The sequence below is a fragment of the Myiozetetes cayanensis genome, unplaced genomic scaffold (assembly GCF_022539395.1).
Source record: "Myiozetetes cayanensis isolate MyiCay16 unplaced genomic scaffold, myiCay2020 scf3, whole genome shotgun sequence".
Taxonomy (NCBI): domain Eukaryota; kingdom Metazoa; phylum Chordata; class Aves; order Passeriformes; family Tyrannidae; genus Myiozetetes; species Myiozetetes cayanensis.
In genome coordinates this window covers 29,107,540-29,123,008 of record NW_026087521.1, presented here as the reverse complement: position 1 = coordinate 29,123,008, position 15,469 = coordinate 29,107,540, and the positions used below count along the sequence as shown (strand labels likewise).

The 15,469-nt window shown below is 36.2% G+C and overlaps 1 protein-coding gene across 3 annotated transcripts in view; it reads left to right on the top strand.

Moving 5' to 3' along the window:
- GXYLT1 (glucoside xylosyltransferase 1) overlaps nt 1–15,469 on the top strand; it is a 34,776-nt gene that overhangs the window by 11,966 nt on the left and 7,341 nt on the right. For 2 of the 3 annotated variants that reach the window (XM_050324498.1, XM_050324496.1), the window contains exons 2-4: nt 6,577–6,751; nt 7,737–7,862; nt 8,721–8,972. In XM_050324498.1, coding sequence (XP_050180455.1) covers nt 6,587–6,751; nt 7,737–7,862; nt 8,721–8,972 — 543 coding nt within the window. In that variant the 5' untranslated portion in view covers nt 6,577–6,586. Of the gene's footprint in view, nt 1–374; nt 4,711–6,576; nt 6,752–7,736; nt 7,863–8,720; nt 8,973–15,469 lie in introns of those variants that run through there. The other variant, XM_050324497.1, reaches the window with a different exon arrangement.

Genomic DNA, 15,469 nt, shown 5'->3' with positions numbered 1-15,469 from the left:
GAAATTATTAATATGGAGCCCCTGGTGGTCTAATGGTTAAGGTTGCGGCACTGTCACTGCCGAGGCCCAGGTTCAATTCCGGGTCAGGGCCACTCCCGGGCAGGTGGAGCTCGTTGGCCCTTAAAGGCAACCCATCTACATCCTAAGGACCTCGCTGCCACCGTCCAAGCTCGCTTGGCCCCGGCAGATGAACCTTAGGATTAAAGGGTGGGCTCAGTTCCGCACACACTGTGTCTCACCTAAAAAATCCAATGCGCAGGCTGGAAGGTGTAAAGACCTTCCCCGGATCTTCGCTTGCGAAGACTGGCCATTATTATTTATTAATATATTGTAACTTCATACATAATCTACTGAGTTGATAATTGAAGAGATTGCATTTGGATGTCATATGCAGTGGTATCGTTAGCATACTTTTACAAAATAAGCTCTGATTATGACATGTTTTTAATTCAGAGCAATAGTAGAAAGTTGAGTAAAAACTAGAATTGTCGTCACTTTAAACTCCAAATAATGTCTATAGTTACCTTCATCCTACTTCTAATAAGTGTGGGAATGATTTAACAGCTACATTTTAATCAGTGTAGGCTTTGCTACTTTCTTACTTCCATGCTAATTGTGGAAAACACCTCTATGGGTAAAATATTTGCACTGATAATGTAGTTGGCTCTTTATACTGAAGAAGAAAACACATCTGCAGGAGGCTTCTGTTTGTTCTTTTAGTAAGCATAAACAACTTTAACGCAGCTGAGCCTGACAACCTAGTTCATTTGGTTACAATATCAAAGAAACATAGTTTAATGGTGTTAGGGAAAGACTGAGAGACTTTATTAAGCGACCTTGTTTAAGAAGCTGAATACTGGATACCTCACGTTATAGACTATACAGAGAAAAGATCAAAGAAAAGCAAGGCTGCTATAGCTTTTTCAGAACAAGTGTAGAAAAACTTGCTTTGATGTAATTTTAAAATATTTTGTATAACCTACAAAATAATTCTTACTTTTTTGTATTGCTGTTATGTAACAGAGTGGTGGTACATAAAAAACTAGAGGTGCAAGTTAGGATGATGGCAATTTTCTCAGAAAGTGATAAATATTTTTACATAGTTCAAAACTCATGCAATTAGATTCAAAACGGTAACTCCTCAATGAATGGACCAGAGTAAAATTTAAAAGGACAACTGAGGTCAATTTATTGCTTCAGTTCTTCATACAACTCTGCTCTGGATACTCATCTTTCCTTCCTTGGCTCACACAGACATGTTAAGGCAATAGGAGAGGACAGCTTGATTACCAGTGTATTTGTGCAGGGAGTTTCATGTTGACTCCTTAGGCATGTTCTTGCTAGTACATCAGCACATGAGGAAAACAGGAAGCCTAATGCATCAAGTTTGTAACAGAAGTGAGGTGGACTGTGGCTACTTTGTGCCTTTCCTTAATAACAGTGTGTCTATACTTGAATGTAGCTTAAGAAAAGGGGGAAAAATTGGTCTGTTTGCACTGACACTTCTTTGAAGGTACCCAGGTCATGCTGTAACGCCCTGGCTCCTCTGGGAGGTATAGAGCCTGGAAGGCAACAATGTATGTGTGCAGCAGAAGGAGCTGTTGTAGTGTGACCTCACTAAAGCAGAGTGGGATTGGGATAGGCTTAATGATCACAAATCAGATTCAGTTGTATACAAGGTGTTCCTGAGGGTTTGGTACCCTCTCACCTGTGTTCTTTATGTGCTATGTGAGAATAGGAGAACCCTACCTTAAACAAATGCAAGTGATCCCCACTCTGGTACCTTGTGTCAAGTTTGGAAGACAGAACTAAGATTTTTGTGGGGCTGGTGGGTATTTTAGTGACAATAAAATTTGGGTTGTTTATTTTTTTCCAAGAAGTCCAGCTGGGATGCAGTGAAGGTTCTAGAAGAGTAACCCCTGTCAAAACATACCTCTGTAGCTTACTACCAACTTATAGCTTCATAATTGTAATTGACCTAGAAAAACTAATTTAATATACAATGCATCATGGTAAACACCTTTAAATAGGAGGCAGTGTCTTCACAGACAGGCTGTGGAAAACCTTGTTGTAGCAGATTTATTGAGCATATCCAACTCTGTTCCTCTCAGAGGTTATTAACTCCAAAGCAGAATTAATCACTATAGAATGAAGGTCTTCACTTGACAGAGAAATACTTCAGGGCAAGGCTTGTACCTCGCCTTATGCTGCTGATGAGCAGCATGTTTTAAAGTATATGGTTTTGTTCTCACAGTGTCCAAGCAGATTGTTTTAAATGTTTTCTAAACTCATGGGAGTATGTGTGGACCTCTGTCTCAAGTGCTTTATTTCATTTATTTTTAATATCCCTACCCCTCACGTGTAATTAGCACCCCCAAACAAATGAAGTTCTCTTATTTGTCTTTAAAGACTGAAATCCTGTCATGGCATTCAGGTCAGTGTCTTCTATTGAGTTACAGCTCCATTCTTTCTTTTTCACTTAAATTACCAGAAGTTTCTCTTTCCCTACAGGAGCTAGGACTCCCACACTATTGGAGATCTTTTTTTTTTCTCTAGAATTTAGGGCTGTCAAGTTTTCTCTGTTAGTCTACCAAAATACTTACTAAAATACACTTTGTATTTCACTCTATTGTTGCTTTTTCTGGCTTCTCCACTAAGTTCTCCCACACCAAAAGAACAGGCTATTAGTAATTAGAAATGTGCATATAAAAAATCTACATTTGTATTTTTTGTGTTTTCCGCATTGCCTTTCAACAACTTTTTTGAAAGTATGTCAATTTTGAAAGTGCCTTAATCCTTTCAGGACCTGTATTTGAGATTCAATAAGGGTTCATATCAGAGCTGTGATACTCTGATACCAAACTGGCTCAGGTTCAGACGGGTTACTGTTCTTGTAAAATAAATTTTATTTTGTTTATTGTCAACTCAGCTACTGAACTGCTAAGAAAATTTTATTGCCAAAAGATCTTATGTCACTTTGTCGTACCAGATACCAGGATGTCTAAATGAACATGTTTCTCCTTTTCCTGGCTACTGGTGAGGTAGCTGCACGGAGAAAGATGGGGAGAAGGGTTACGAAGGCTGGAAAATTCAGAAAGGAGAAGTAGAGAAGGGAACAGTTGAAGGCAGATAATTTTGAAAGGAATTAGGGGAAAGACCAAAACCATGTGGACATAATATTGAAGAAGAGAGTGAGACAAGTCACGGAATAGATAATTGTCTCTGTGGGTGGGACATGCTCATATTAAAGGTGAGACTGCAGAGCTCAAGTTGATAAGCTCTGCAGGACAATTTACATTTTATGCTGCCTCTAGTGTCAGGAAGAAGAAAAAGTGATGAAAGATGCTCCCAGCTGAGGGTTAGCTGAGTTAGTAAGTGTCTCTGGATGAAGGATAGGCTTTCTCTCTGGGAGTGGAGGGAGGTGTATTTGCAGGGAGAGGAGCAGCACTGAGGCCTGGTTACTGAAAAGGCGGCTGTGGTTCTCAGTGGTCTGTATTCAGGGAAGTCAAATGCAACTTATAATCATTTGTCTCTTCTCACTAAAGGAGTCTACAGTAAGAACCACAACTCTGGAGTCTCATAACTTCTGCCTTAATATGTTTTTGAGATCTAATATGTCTCATCCCCTTTGTAGTCTGGACAGTCCCCAGAGGGAATGGTGGCCTGTTCTTTCCAACAGTTTCTTGCTCCATCTGCTTGAGGAATAAAACTTTGTTGTGAACTTACAGATCTGAGTCCGGCTGTTCCCCGTGTTGTACATGCTGAAATTCAGTTGTTGTTAGTTCTTTCTAAATTTTTTTTTTTGCCTTTAAAAATTATTTTTAAGCACACATTTAAAAAATTGAGTCAGAAATTCATATAGCAGAGATTGTGTGAATAAAGCAACTGTAAAAGCATTTTAATGCGATCAGTCATTTTTTTGTTGTGTGGCTTGAAATGTTCTTTTATTCACAGGTGCCACTAGATGTAGAAATAATAAAATACAGTCTTGGAATCTCAGTAGGTTTTAGAAATGCTTTGGCATAATCTTTGTGATACCTTATTCATGGAAAGCCATGTGTTGTTACACGTGGTTCAGGAGCTTGGCTTGCAGCTACACAGTTTGTGTTCATTTTGCCCTTATGTATAACATGACCTTGTAATATCACTTTAGGCTCTCATGACTTCAGGGCTTAATTATTGTAATTCCCCTTTCAGTGGATTAGTGATGAGGCTAATCTGCTGCTTGCAGCTTGTTCACACTGTAGCATTGTACTTACTTGTGGGTTTCAATTGCCCTCATCATATTCAGCTTGCATTGTGTCTTTTACATTATTAGTTGCTACATGGTGTAATGTTTAAATTAACTTTATGTATAAAAGTCTGAATGGGCATGCCTTGGTTACATTTCAAGATTTCTTTTGTGTGTGTTAATCTAAACTAATTTTTCAGATTTTGCTGCAAGACTTAGAAAAGCTTTCGGTCTGCAGATTAAACCATCTGAATATAGAGGTCTACATATTGGTGCCTATGTCAAGTAGGTCTTAAACAGTCATGGAAATTGAAAGAGCACAGAGGATGATCAAGGTGACTAGCCGTTTGGTGGCTGAGAAGTAAATAGTTGGTGTTAATTAAGAAGCACTTGCATATCCTAGAAATCTCATTAGGACTAGTAGATACAACATCATCTTCGAAACACCCCGTCCTTTTGGACTGACACTTGGAGATCAGGTGGGATATTCTAGAGCTTATTAAATGGCACTGTACCTATGTTAAAAATTGATTCAAGCCTTAGGTGTTTACTTTGAAATAAGATGAATGACTGTCTGTACTCTATAACCTGCTCACTAGATCTCTGTTGGCTTTGATGAGACTTTGGACACAGTCTCATGTTAGCATCTTCATTTATGTGCTCTGTTTTGGATCTGAATCTGACCTATGAGGTCTATTGTCCATGGGATTTTTAATAATACCCCAAGCCTTGAGTTAAGAGTGGCTGCATGTTTTAATTAAAATTTCGTTAATCTTAAATCCCTGGGATACTGTATGTTTTTTGGTTCCATAGCATTAAATTCTTTCAAAACTCAGAATGTTTTTTAAATGTAGCAATTATTTATGGCACTAAAATTCAGCACTTTTAGAGTGATAACTTTGCCTATGTTTTGCCTCATGTAACTGAAAATAACGTATGCTGCTCTTCTGTGCCTTAAAGAAAGAAAGGCATATTTACATACTATCTATTGTCAATTTAAAGGAAAACTTGTATGTATATACATAGTTACATAAATTGGGTGGAGATTTTGCTAAGAGTCACATCTGTTAATTTCTGTTTTGAAGTGTCTCTTTGACAAGTTTCTAAGAATGCGTGGTTTGTCAAGCATTTCTCTATTGTTACTAGTTTAGGAAAGTATTTTCTAACTTGAGTATTAGTTTTGTCTCCATAATTTGGCATTAACTTGTAATTTAAACCTTCAGATACTCTTAGTTCTGTTAGCCCCCCTCTTCCCATAGTCTGTGCAAATAGCTCAACTGCATATTGTTTTGAAGATGGGCTTTGAGTTGAAGTGTGTTTAAAACCTTTGAAAGTTTTTCTGACTAATAAAATATATCAAATCCAGGAGAATATAGTTTTAGGTTTAGTATGCCCACTGTTTGCCACCAAGTTAATGATTTTACCTGATGATCATTTTAGCCTATTTTATTAAAGTAATGAAATAACTTTAAAATGTACACTATAAAAGACATTCCAAGCACTTCACACTCTAACTGTTGCACAGGTATCTTCAGGAGTAAAGGATTTCCCAGTCCCCACACCTTGCAGTGATTTAGCCTCAGGGCACATGGACAGTGTACGTGGTCAGTATACCTGAGGGATTTTCCAGAACCACTAAGCATTCCACAATACAAAGCCATCTGAGCTATTAGTTTCCTGCCTCTTCCAACCCATATTGTACTCCTGCAAGATGGAAGTATAGGAGAAAACTTTTTGTGTTTTATCAGCGCTTAGGTGAAGTGCTGAAGCAAGGGTTTGCCAAAAAGGACTTACTGGAGCAGAAAATGGACAAAATGCCTAGATCAGTCAGAAATGTTCTTAACAGAACATCTTGAAAGTAGGGGTTATCTCACTTCTGTTGTTGAGTTTAACTCTGCTGTATTTGTAATTTTTACCTATGTCTATACTTAGCTCAGGGAAAGGGGAAAAAAATTAACTCATGTATAGACTTAATGTGCTATCATCCTTCCACATTTCAATGTAACTTCATGTAGTCTTTCCTTTTAAATAGGTATTTTTGTGAAATTCCCTGCTATTAATAGATAGTAAGGTTACTAAGAAAGTAAATGTTTGTGTAGTTTCTATATAGCTCTTCTATGCCTGTTTTTTCCCTTTTAGGCTGGGGTAGTAGGAGTGAATATGAGAATGGTTGAGGTAAACGTAATATATATGAGGTATAAATGCACATTCTGTTTGAGTAATATATTGCTGGTTTAAGTATGATAAAGGGTATTTTGTTAAGTTACTTCCTGCAGTAAATGGTAGTGTTTTTCTTTAAGCCTGTGCTAGAAATAATGTCAAATGAAAAAATATTTTTATATCAGGTATGATTATATGAAAACACATCCTTCTGAGAAAATGCATCTAGCAGTGGTGGCCTGTGGTGAAAGACTGGAGGAGACTGTTACTATGTTGAGATCAGCCATTATTTTCAGCATCAGACCTCTCCACTTTCATATTTTTGCTGAGGACCAATTACATGAGAGTTTCAAAAACATAGTAAGTATTCAAAGAATGAATTCAATCATTTTGTAGCACAATTTGAGTAATATATTGCAATTTCTCTACTTGGGTGGTAGTTGTTTGATACAGTGGCAGAAATGCAGGGGTCTAGAAATAAGATAATAAGGCATTTGTAATGTTGGATGGGGATTTTTGAATTTTTTTTTTCCTGTGGAAGAGTACCAGTTGCTGATATCAAAGTTCCTCCTAGAGACAGACCAAATCTTCTTGATTTGTCACCATAAATCTGTTAAATACAAACCTATGTTCTGAATGCTAACCAGTTATCTTGTGTGAGCTTATATTAAAGTTGGCTTTAAAAAAAAAAAATTGAAAATCTGTCTTTTTTTGTCCCTCTGATTACAGTATGAATCAACCTTGAATTGTTGAGACAAACTGAAAGACCAGTTTTTGAAAATGGTAGATACGGTTATGTCTGATTTTAGTAAATTGCAGTTAATGAATGTAGCATTATGACTGTAATAACAGTTTTAGAAGCTGACTAGGATATAACTGTGGAGGGGTTTATTATTTTTGTGCTTAAAATGTCATATTAACTGTGACATTAGTATGTTATACATGCTTATGTGTATATGCTAATGTTATGCGAACAGTAACTGGCAAAAATGGAGTAAGTTATTTTAAATTTAGAAAGACTTCCTTGTTATTTCTCCTGTGGAAACTAGTTGAGGGGAAGAGTTTTATTTAATGTACTTACTTTTTGTAAATACTAATTTATTTTACTTCCTCTTCCTTGTGCATATGATCGAATATGATGATTTTCTTCATAGTGGCCTGCAGGTGCCCCTTTTTCTTCGATTATTTTGATTAACTGACAGATTGTTGTAGTTCAAAAAGCATATCTGTTATGGAAAAGAGATGTTGTAGTTGTGTTCAATTATCAGTTTGAATGGGGGATTGATTTATTTTTTGTAATAGAATTGAACTGAAGTAATTTCTGTGATTTCTTCTTTTCACATAGCTTGACGAATTCCCCTATGAAGGAAAAGTTAATTACACATTATATCCAATAACATTTCCAACTGAGAGTGCAGCAGAATGGAAGAAATTGTTTAAACCATGTGCTTCACAAAGGCTATTTTTGCCAGTAAGTTACTCTGTAATAGGACAATCCAGAAGTCTGTTTATGAAGGATCAAGCTGCCCTTGTTAATCTGATATCTACTTGGTTTAAAATGAAGGACTACTACTCCTCCTGAAAGTTATTTTTATGACATCCTAAAAAATCCTGTGAATTTAACCACTTTCTCTGGCACTAATATCCTATGGAATAAAAGTCCTTTTCTCACTTGCTGCATTATGGCACAGTATCCTCAGAGAGAGGTGTAGGTCATGTCATCCTCTCAGAGGTAAGAAGGATGTATCATGCCTCATCTGCTCATTTATTTGAAAAGTTTTCTGCGTGCATGAGTCTGAGAAGTGTTAGAGAAAATGAAACAAGAAATGAGCTATTGTTGCCAGTGTTTTGTGCAACCTTTTTTCCTTTACTCGTCTAAGACACTTCAGAAATCATCCATCAGGTTTGATGAATTAGAGCAGTGGCAGCTATCTTCCAAACAGTGTCTCTTCTGGGGCTTTTACATCTCTTCCTTGTTTGATTATCTGCATGGGAAAGCAAGGGAACAGAGTAAGATAGGAGCTCCTGTTAGAGTAATGTTTCACCTGGCCCACAAACCTACTCCTGAGGATCCCTGACATATAAAGTGTAGACTGAGTGCCTTTGTGTTACTATTCTATATAAAACCTCTGTATCCCTTCACAAAAATTATTTAAAATGAGAGGAGTGAAGACGAATTTATTGACTGCAAACTGTCAGCCTAAAATGAATTTATTTGCATATGACAAAAATGTGTTAAACTGTATTGTGTAATGGCAGCAATTTATGTTTTGTGAAGAGAAGTTTGATAAAACTTAAAAGTTTGGTTTTAAATTTCTTTCTCTCACAGTTAATCCTCAAAAATGTGGATTCACTACTGTATGTTGATACTGACATCCTGTTTTTGAGACCTGTTGATGATATTTGGTCTTTTTTGGGAAAGTTCAACTCCACACAAATTGCTGCAATGGCACCAGAACATGAAGAGCCTCGTATTGGGTGGTATAATCGCTTTGCTAGACATCCCTATTACGGAGTAACTGGAATTAATTCTGGAGTCATGTTAATGAATATGACACGTATCAGAAGAAAATATTTCAAGGTATGCGTGTTGCCTTTATTGCATTTTCTGTGGACTTAAGTATTTTAATTCTAATCCTGTTTCAAATTCATGTGTATTTTTCAAAATCTTTTTTCCTGTAATTGTAATAATCTTCTCAAACTATATTGTGTTTAAAGTAGTATCCAACTATTTTTTAAATGTCATTCACTGTAAGACTTGGAGTTCTCTAATATTAAGTGTGCTTGATTGTTTTAGTTTTTCTTAGTTCTGAGAGATCCTTGACTTGGTACAATTTACTGTAAATTACATTTACCAATAGATATGCCAGCATTTTTAATTCACTGTAGCGATCCCAGAAAAAAGTTAATGTCAACTTGTACCATGTGTAGTTGTGTGACCAGGAGGTGGTGCTAAAACATTTAGTAAGGTGTTTCAAAACGAAGGTTTCCAAATTTTGATCTTTTACAATGTAACCAGCTGATTGTCACCCTAACTATCTGTTTATTTATCATGAAGTCATAGTTTTTGTAGACAATTTAAGTTTGTCATGAAAGTAGGGAAGTTTTTTTCTTACGTACTTGAAACACAAGGACAAAAACAGTGCTATGTGATTATGCTTAGGGGAACAGTGTATCTCTGTTTAAGAGAAGTTTGATTAGGGAAAAATAATCATGCAATCAAAAAATTTTGGAAGTGCATCTGTAAGAGGGGCAGTATAAACTTCCAGCAGACATTACTTCTCCCCCATTTTCAATTTAATAAACAACTTTCATCTTCAAAATCTTGCTATGTATTGTTGTTAGGGAAATTCAGAGAATTCAAGAAAAATGGGGAATTATCTCAGTTGCAGATAAAGTAGAAAGTTACAGTAGCTATAGTATAGAGCTGTAGTTTCTCCAAGACAAAAACTACTCTGTATATGTCATCAGTGAAATCTTGCGTTGTCTACTTTATTTGTTTGTTTTACTGATTATAGCATAAAGAGAAATGAAAATACTGAAAAATATAATGAGAAAATCATAGGACTGAAAACTGCATGTATCTTAACCTCTGACAATGCAGTTCTGTGTTGTGAGTTATCCTGGTGTTTACCCCAGTAAAAATAAGGTTGGTCTTTTATTCTATTATGTGCTAGAATTCTGATTGGGCTTCTCAGTACAGCTTAGCTTATCAATTAATTGGAAACTTGATGTGCTTGTGCTAAAATTGGGGTTAAACTTTTGAAAAGAATGCATATTATGTAGGCTAATAAAATTGTCAATGAAATTAACTGTTTTCTAGAGGATAATATGAAGTCCTTTCTCCTTAACACCTAAAACTGGCGTGTTCTTCAAATTTAGGTTTATATATACAGATTAACACAGGTGAAATAATTAATGAGTATTTTGAAATTCAAAATGGAACATTACCACTTTCCCTTGGCTCTAGAAGGCTGGAATATTTTCCAAGTCCTAAAAATATCTGCTATGGATAAAATAACCAGGAATATCCTGGTTTTGCCATGTATATTTATTATGCAGTGAAACATGTCAGACTGTTCAATGAAAACCAGCCTTGGAGGAAGTGAATTTTTTATAATTGCTCTTTATTATGAGGGTGAGTATCTGATTTATAAGACCTCACTGTAAGGCAAGGCATACATCCATATGCTTTTCTCGTGATCTTGCTGGCAAACTTCAGTATACCTAACATGACGTACAGTTTCTGGCTAAGTGGGCCACTGAACTTCTTTCTGTAGTGAGGAAGATAGTGTGTCATAACTGTTATGGGGAATCAGAACAAAAACAGTTCTCAAATTGTTCTGGAAACATTCATCTTAATGCTCAGATTGTTCAGTATGTATTGTACTACACAAGTCTGCTTGATGAGTTGCAGGCTAAGCAATCATACAATTAAGGGAAAGGAACTAAGACTGGAATTAGCTACTCAGTGCTACTACACTAAATATTCAGAACTATGAAACGGTACTTGAGAAAGGGAAGCAGGAACAAAGCAAAGCTTCCTAATAGCAAAGCCCATGATTCAAAGCCCTTTTTGATGAATTTAGTTAACAAAAGTAACAAAAAAGACAATTAACTCATTCCCATGCTCAGTTGTTTTAATTGTTAGAAATACATCATTTTTCTGCCCAGAATAGTTAGTCATAATTCTTTGGCATCCTTCCTAGATCATTACTGTCACTTGAAACTTAGACTTCTACTTCCATGTGTGATGCATATGTGCTTTTGTCCCTTGCTTTCACATGTCTTCTGAACCTCATATTTGGCCAGGAGTGCTTTTGTGTGCAGTGGCTGTTCTTCAAACATTTAGGACTAGTGGTGCACCTAAAGAAATATTCTTTCACTCTTACTTGATTGTAAAAACTAAAATAGGCTCAGAATTGTCTCCGACAGGAGATTACCTCATGATTTCTAAACCGTGCTGCTGTCTTAGTCCTTCTACTTATTGGACACACTGGAAAAGTGTCCTGTAGCATCAGGCTTGTGGTAGCGTTCTCAGTCCAGCCAGAACAGTTTGGGGATGTCTAATCAGAGATCTTCTAGGTTACCTGAAATTTAGGAGTGATAGTACTTGATCATTCTCCTCCTCTTAGTGAGATAGTGCAGCCTGGGTAATGACTAAGGAGGAAATGATGTTGTTATACAACATTGATAATTGAGAGCTTTAGAGAGCACTCAGCAGGGGAGCCGTTTGGTTTATTCTCCCTTAGTACCTAGAACGTGCTCCCACAAGCTTGCGGAGTGTAACAGGGCCTCAAAGGTGCACGAGCTTTATTACAGATACTCTTCTGTTCATGGAGACTTGCAGAGACTGTTTTCTTCTTTGGGTTCCTTGAATGTCTTAATAAAAGGAGGATTGGTTGATAGGAAAAATGTCAGCCTCACAGCAAAACTTGGAAAAAGATTTAGTGTAGTTGAGTATACACACTATAGGCCTGAGAGTGTATGACTTCTCTTGTGACTGAAAGCAAAGAAGCTACTAATCTTAACCCTATGGAAGAGAGAGGATAGGTGTAGGGTCTGTCCTAAATTCGGGGGGTAGGGGCTATCCCTTGCCAACAGCACTGCAGATGTTTTTGGACCTTACAGGTAACTGTTCCATGTTGTGTCCCATTAACTATTTCAGTGAAACACAGTGGGACTAGAAAACGCTTCGCTGTTTTATAGGATGGTCTGAATCTGTTTATATTCATTCAGGACGCTCAATTAATTCTTCAAGAAGTATATAAGGTCTGGGAATTTTTGTGTCTTTAAAAAACTGTCTCTAGATCTTTTTATATGACATTGTAGTGGCTTAAGCATTTATCTAAACAGTGGAAGTCTTGAATCAGGATATTCCTCTAATGCTATGGATTTAAAACTGTGGGTTCTTTGTCTATTGTAGTTTTTTGCAGCCCAAAATTACAGACTGAGCTGCTTGAGGCCTCTAAGCATCTTTCTTCTGTTGTCATATTGATTTATAAGAGTCAGGAGAAGCCAGAAGATGGATAAATAAAAAGTAGAATCAGAGACTTTAGCTAAAGGTTGTAGTGTTTGTCTGGGTAGCAATAAACCTGTACTTCCATGTATTGCTTGAGGATTAAGTCGTCTTTTATCCACTTGCTTATTAAAACCTCAATCTTCTCAGGACTGTCATTTTAGACAAGTATCCTAGCTATTTGGCTATCTGTGGTGCCTAATGGAAGTTGTTACTCCTGGTCCTAACTATGTTATCTGTCTTGTTGTTTTAAGTCTCTATATATATACAGAACAAATATATGCACTGTATGCACACGTGTGTGTATGTGTGCGCATTTATTTGGACAGTACTCTCGGGCACACGATGCGACTCTTGGGGATGTTCCTGTGCAAGGCCAGGAGTGGGACTCGATGATCCTCATGGGTCCCTTCCAACTCAGCATATTCTGTGATCTACACAGATTCATATTCAGGCACATGTGTGTTACTGAGTATAGTGTGATCATTAAACAGTGCATAATTGGGCATGACACTGAATCCATAATGGAGCTTCTGATGGTTAGGGCCTGCATGTTGACTTTGCTAAGCAGCAGTTATAAAATGGGAATGTAAAACATGCAAGAGTATTTAGGGTAGGGGAGAGGTAGTAGCAGGTGACTTCTTTTGTATTTGTATACATATAGACGTAGGTATTTTTTTAAACTAGAAGAGATGTGGTAAATACCACATATATGGTGTTTTAACAAAAAGTCCTAGACCAGTGAGGCGATGTGAATAGAGAGCAATGACTTTTATCACATTTATTAAGAAACTTAGTTGTTGTGATTCCTGAGATGCAGGCAGTCATGGGAAGGAACAAGTTCTTAGAAAATCAAACAAGCTCCCAACAAATTAACTCCAGATAGAGTGTACAAAGTAGAGCTTCATGGGTATGCTTTAGAAAAAAAAATAATCAGCGTTTCTGTTACTTAAACCATTATAAACTCTTTTTTTACCATTCAGTGTTGCTTAGGGCTGTAGTTCCAAGAAAGAACTAATTGCTTCTAAAAGCAAGGTTCCTGTCTCTTACCAACTTTTCCCCCCTTTTCTCATTTACTTTGTCTTGGCCTCTGGTGTTTGCTGGTCCTTTCTATGATTTAATTTGGTAACAGTAGAAAAAAGATATTCTTCTGCTGGGTTATGGAAGTAAATCAGCTTGCAAAAACATTCAGTAAGTGTTAGCACTAACTACACTGCTACTGCAAAAGCAGGATAATCATGTAATCAGAAGGAAGAGGGCTGGCTCTCAGTTGGTCAGCTGTTTGTGAGACACAGATGCAACTGGTCTAGATAATTGCTGTATGATTTGAGAATTTTTCCTCAGTTTAATATTTTCTTACTAGAATTAAGAGAAAGGTAATACATACAAGGCTAAATGTGATATCTCTTTTAAATATGACTTTAACCTTAGCCAGGCAGAAGTTTTCTGGTACACAAATGGGTAATGACCGAACTACTTAAAGCACAGCATCTAAACAAAGAAACAAACAAAACCCACCAAAAATGTAGGAAAACATCTTGATGTCCCTATTTATATTTTGTTTTTACACATTTTCTTCTACTCAAATAAAACTAGAGTTTTGAGAGTTCATAAGAGCCTATCTGTATCACTTTGATGGCATCACAGAAATACCCACTAACGTTGTGGGTTTTTTCTTAAATCTCTTTAACATTCTTTACTTGTTGCTGAATATTGGAGAGAAGGCTTATATTCTGAAAATCCTAAAATTATCATAGAATTGTTTCTGAGATTTTCTTGACTAACTTTTGAAAAGCAATTCTATCAACATTTTACTTCTCAAGCTGTTTAACCTCACCACAAGTTACAGTGGAATATTTTAAAGAAGGAGAATGTATAACTATTCCAGTAGTTTCTCTTGCTCTGTGACTCCTATGCTGGTGTCATTATACATCACTGTTAATAAATTAATGTTTAACTCTTTTTATTCAAATGTTATTGAAATATTACAGTTTCCAGTTCTTAAATCTAACAGCATTATTTGTCAAGTAGTGTTGTTTCTAGACATGATATATGCTGTTACCTGCTTTGCATCTTCTTGGGTTATACTGCTATTAAAACTCTACAAGTTAAAGGAAAATTATATTAAATAATGACTTTAATAACTTAAACTTATATTTCGGTCAATAATCTATGGATGGAAATGTTCAAGTGAGGGAATAATCTTTATCCACTGTGATTCAGTCCAATTTATTTGCTTTTTGGAAGATTTTAGCTTGGTGTTAAGCCTGTGTTTTATTTCATTTAATCATATTGCACTGAGTCTAATGATAATTCTTACTAGAGAAGAATTCTCTTGTGCATTTCTTATGCCTGCTCTCATTAAATACTTGCAGACAATCATAGTCATAAATTTTTTAGGACAGAAGGAACTATATTATTCTGTTTGGCTTCTTACATAATATAAACTATAGATCTGTTTTTTGTATTAATTCATGTCTGAAATCTGATAGTATTTCTTGTCTTAGTCTTCAGTTCTAAAAGCCCTTCATATTCAGTGGCTGAAATGATTTGAGGAAAGGATAAAAACTGAACTGCTAACTTGTGCACTTTGTAGTTTGTCAGGGTAAAACTCAGAGAAGAAAGTCTTTGATACTGTAATTCAAAAACTGAGTATTTTGCTCCTAGTAATCTGTCTCTTAATATGATATTCCTGTATGCAAATCCCAAACTATACTAGAGTTCTAATTTAATATTTTTTTGGCAACCTGTTAAAAAGAAGCAAGGGTACAATTCTGTACTTGTTAAGAATTTTCTCTGAGACTTTTTGTTATCCCATCTCACTCTCTGTTCTAGTTGAGCTTAAACATGATGTAAAGAAAAGAAATTAGTTTTGGAATATGTAACCAGTAACTGCAGATTATAATTTCTTTGGTAATATAGCCAAAAGAGTAAACTGTAAACCAGTTTACTCCAAGTAGCACCACCACAATCAGAACCTTAGAGGAACTCCTCCTTCTTTCCATTTGAAACGATTCTGCTAAATCAAGAAGTTCAGAATTTAGTATCAGCTGTTGGTT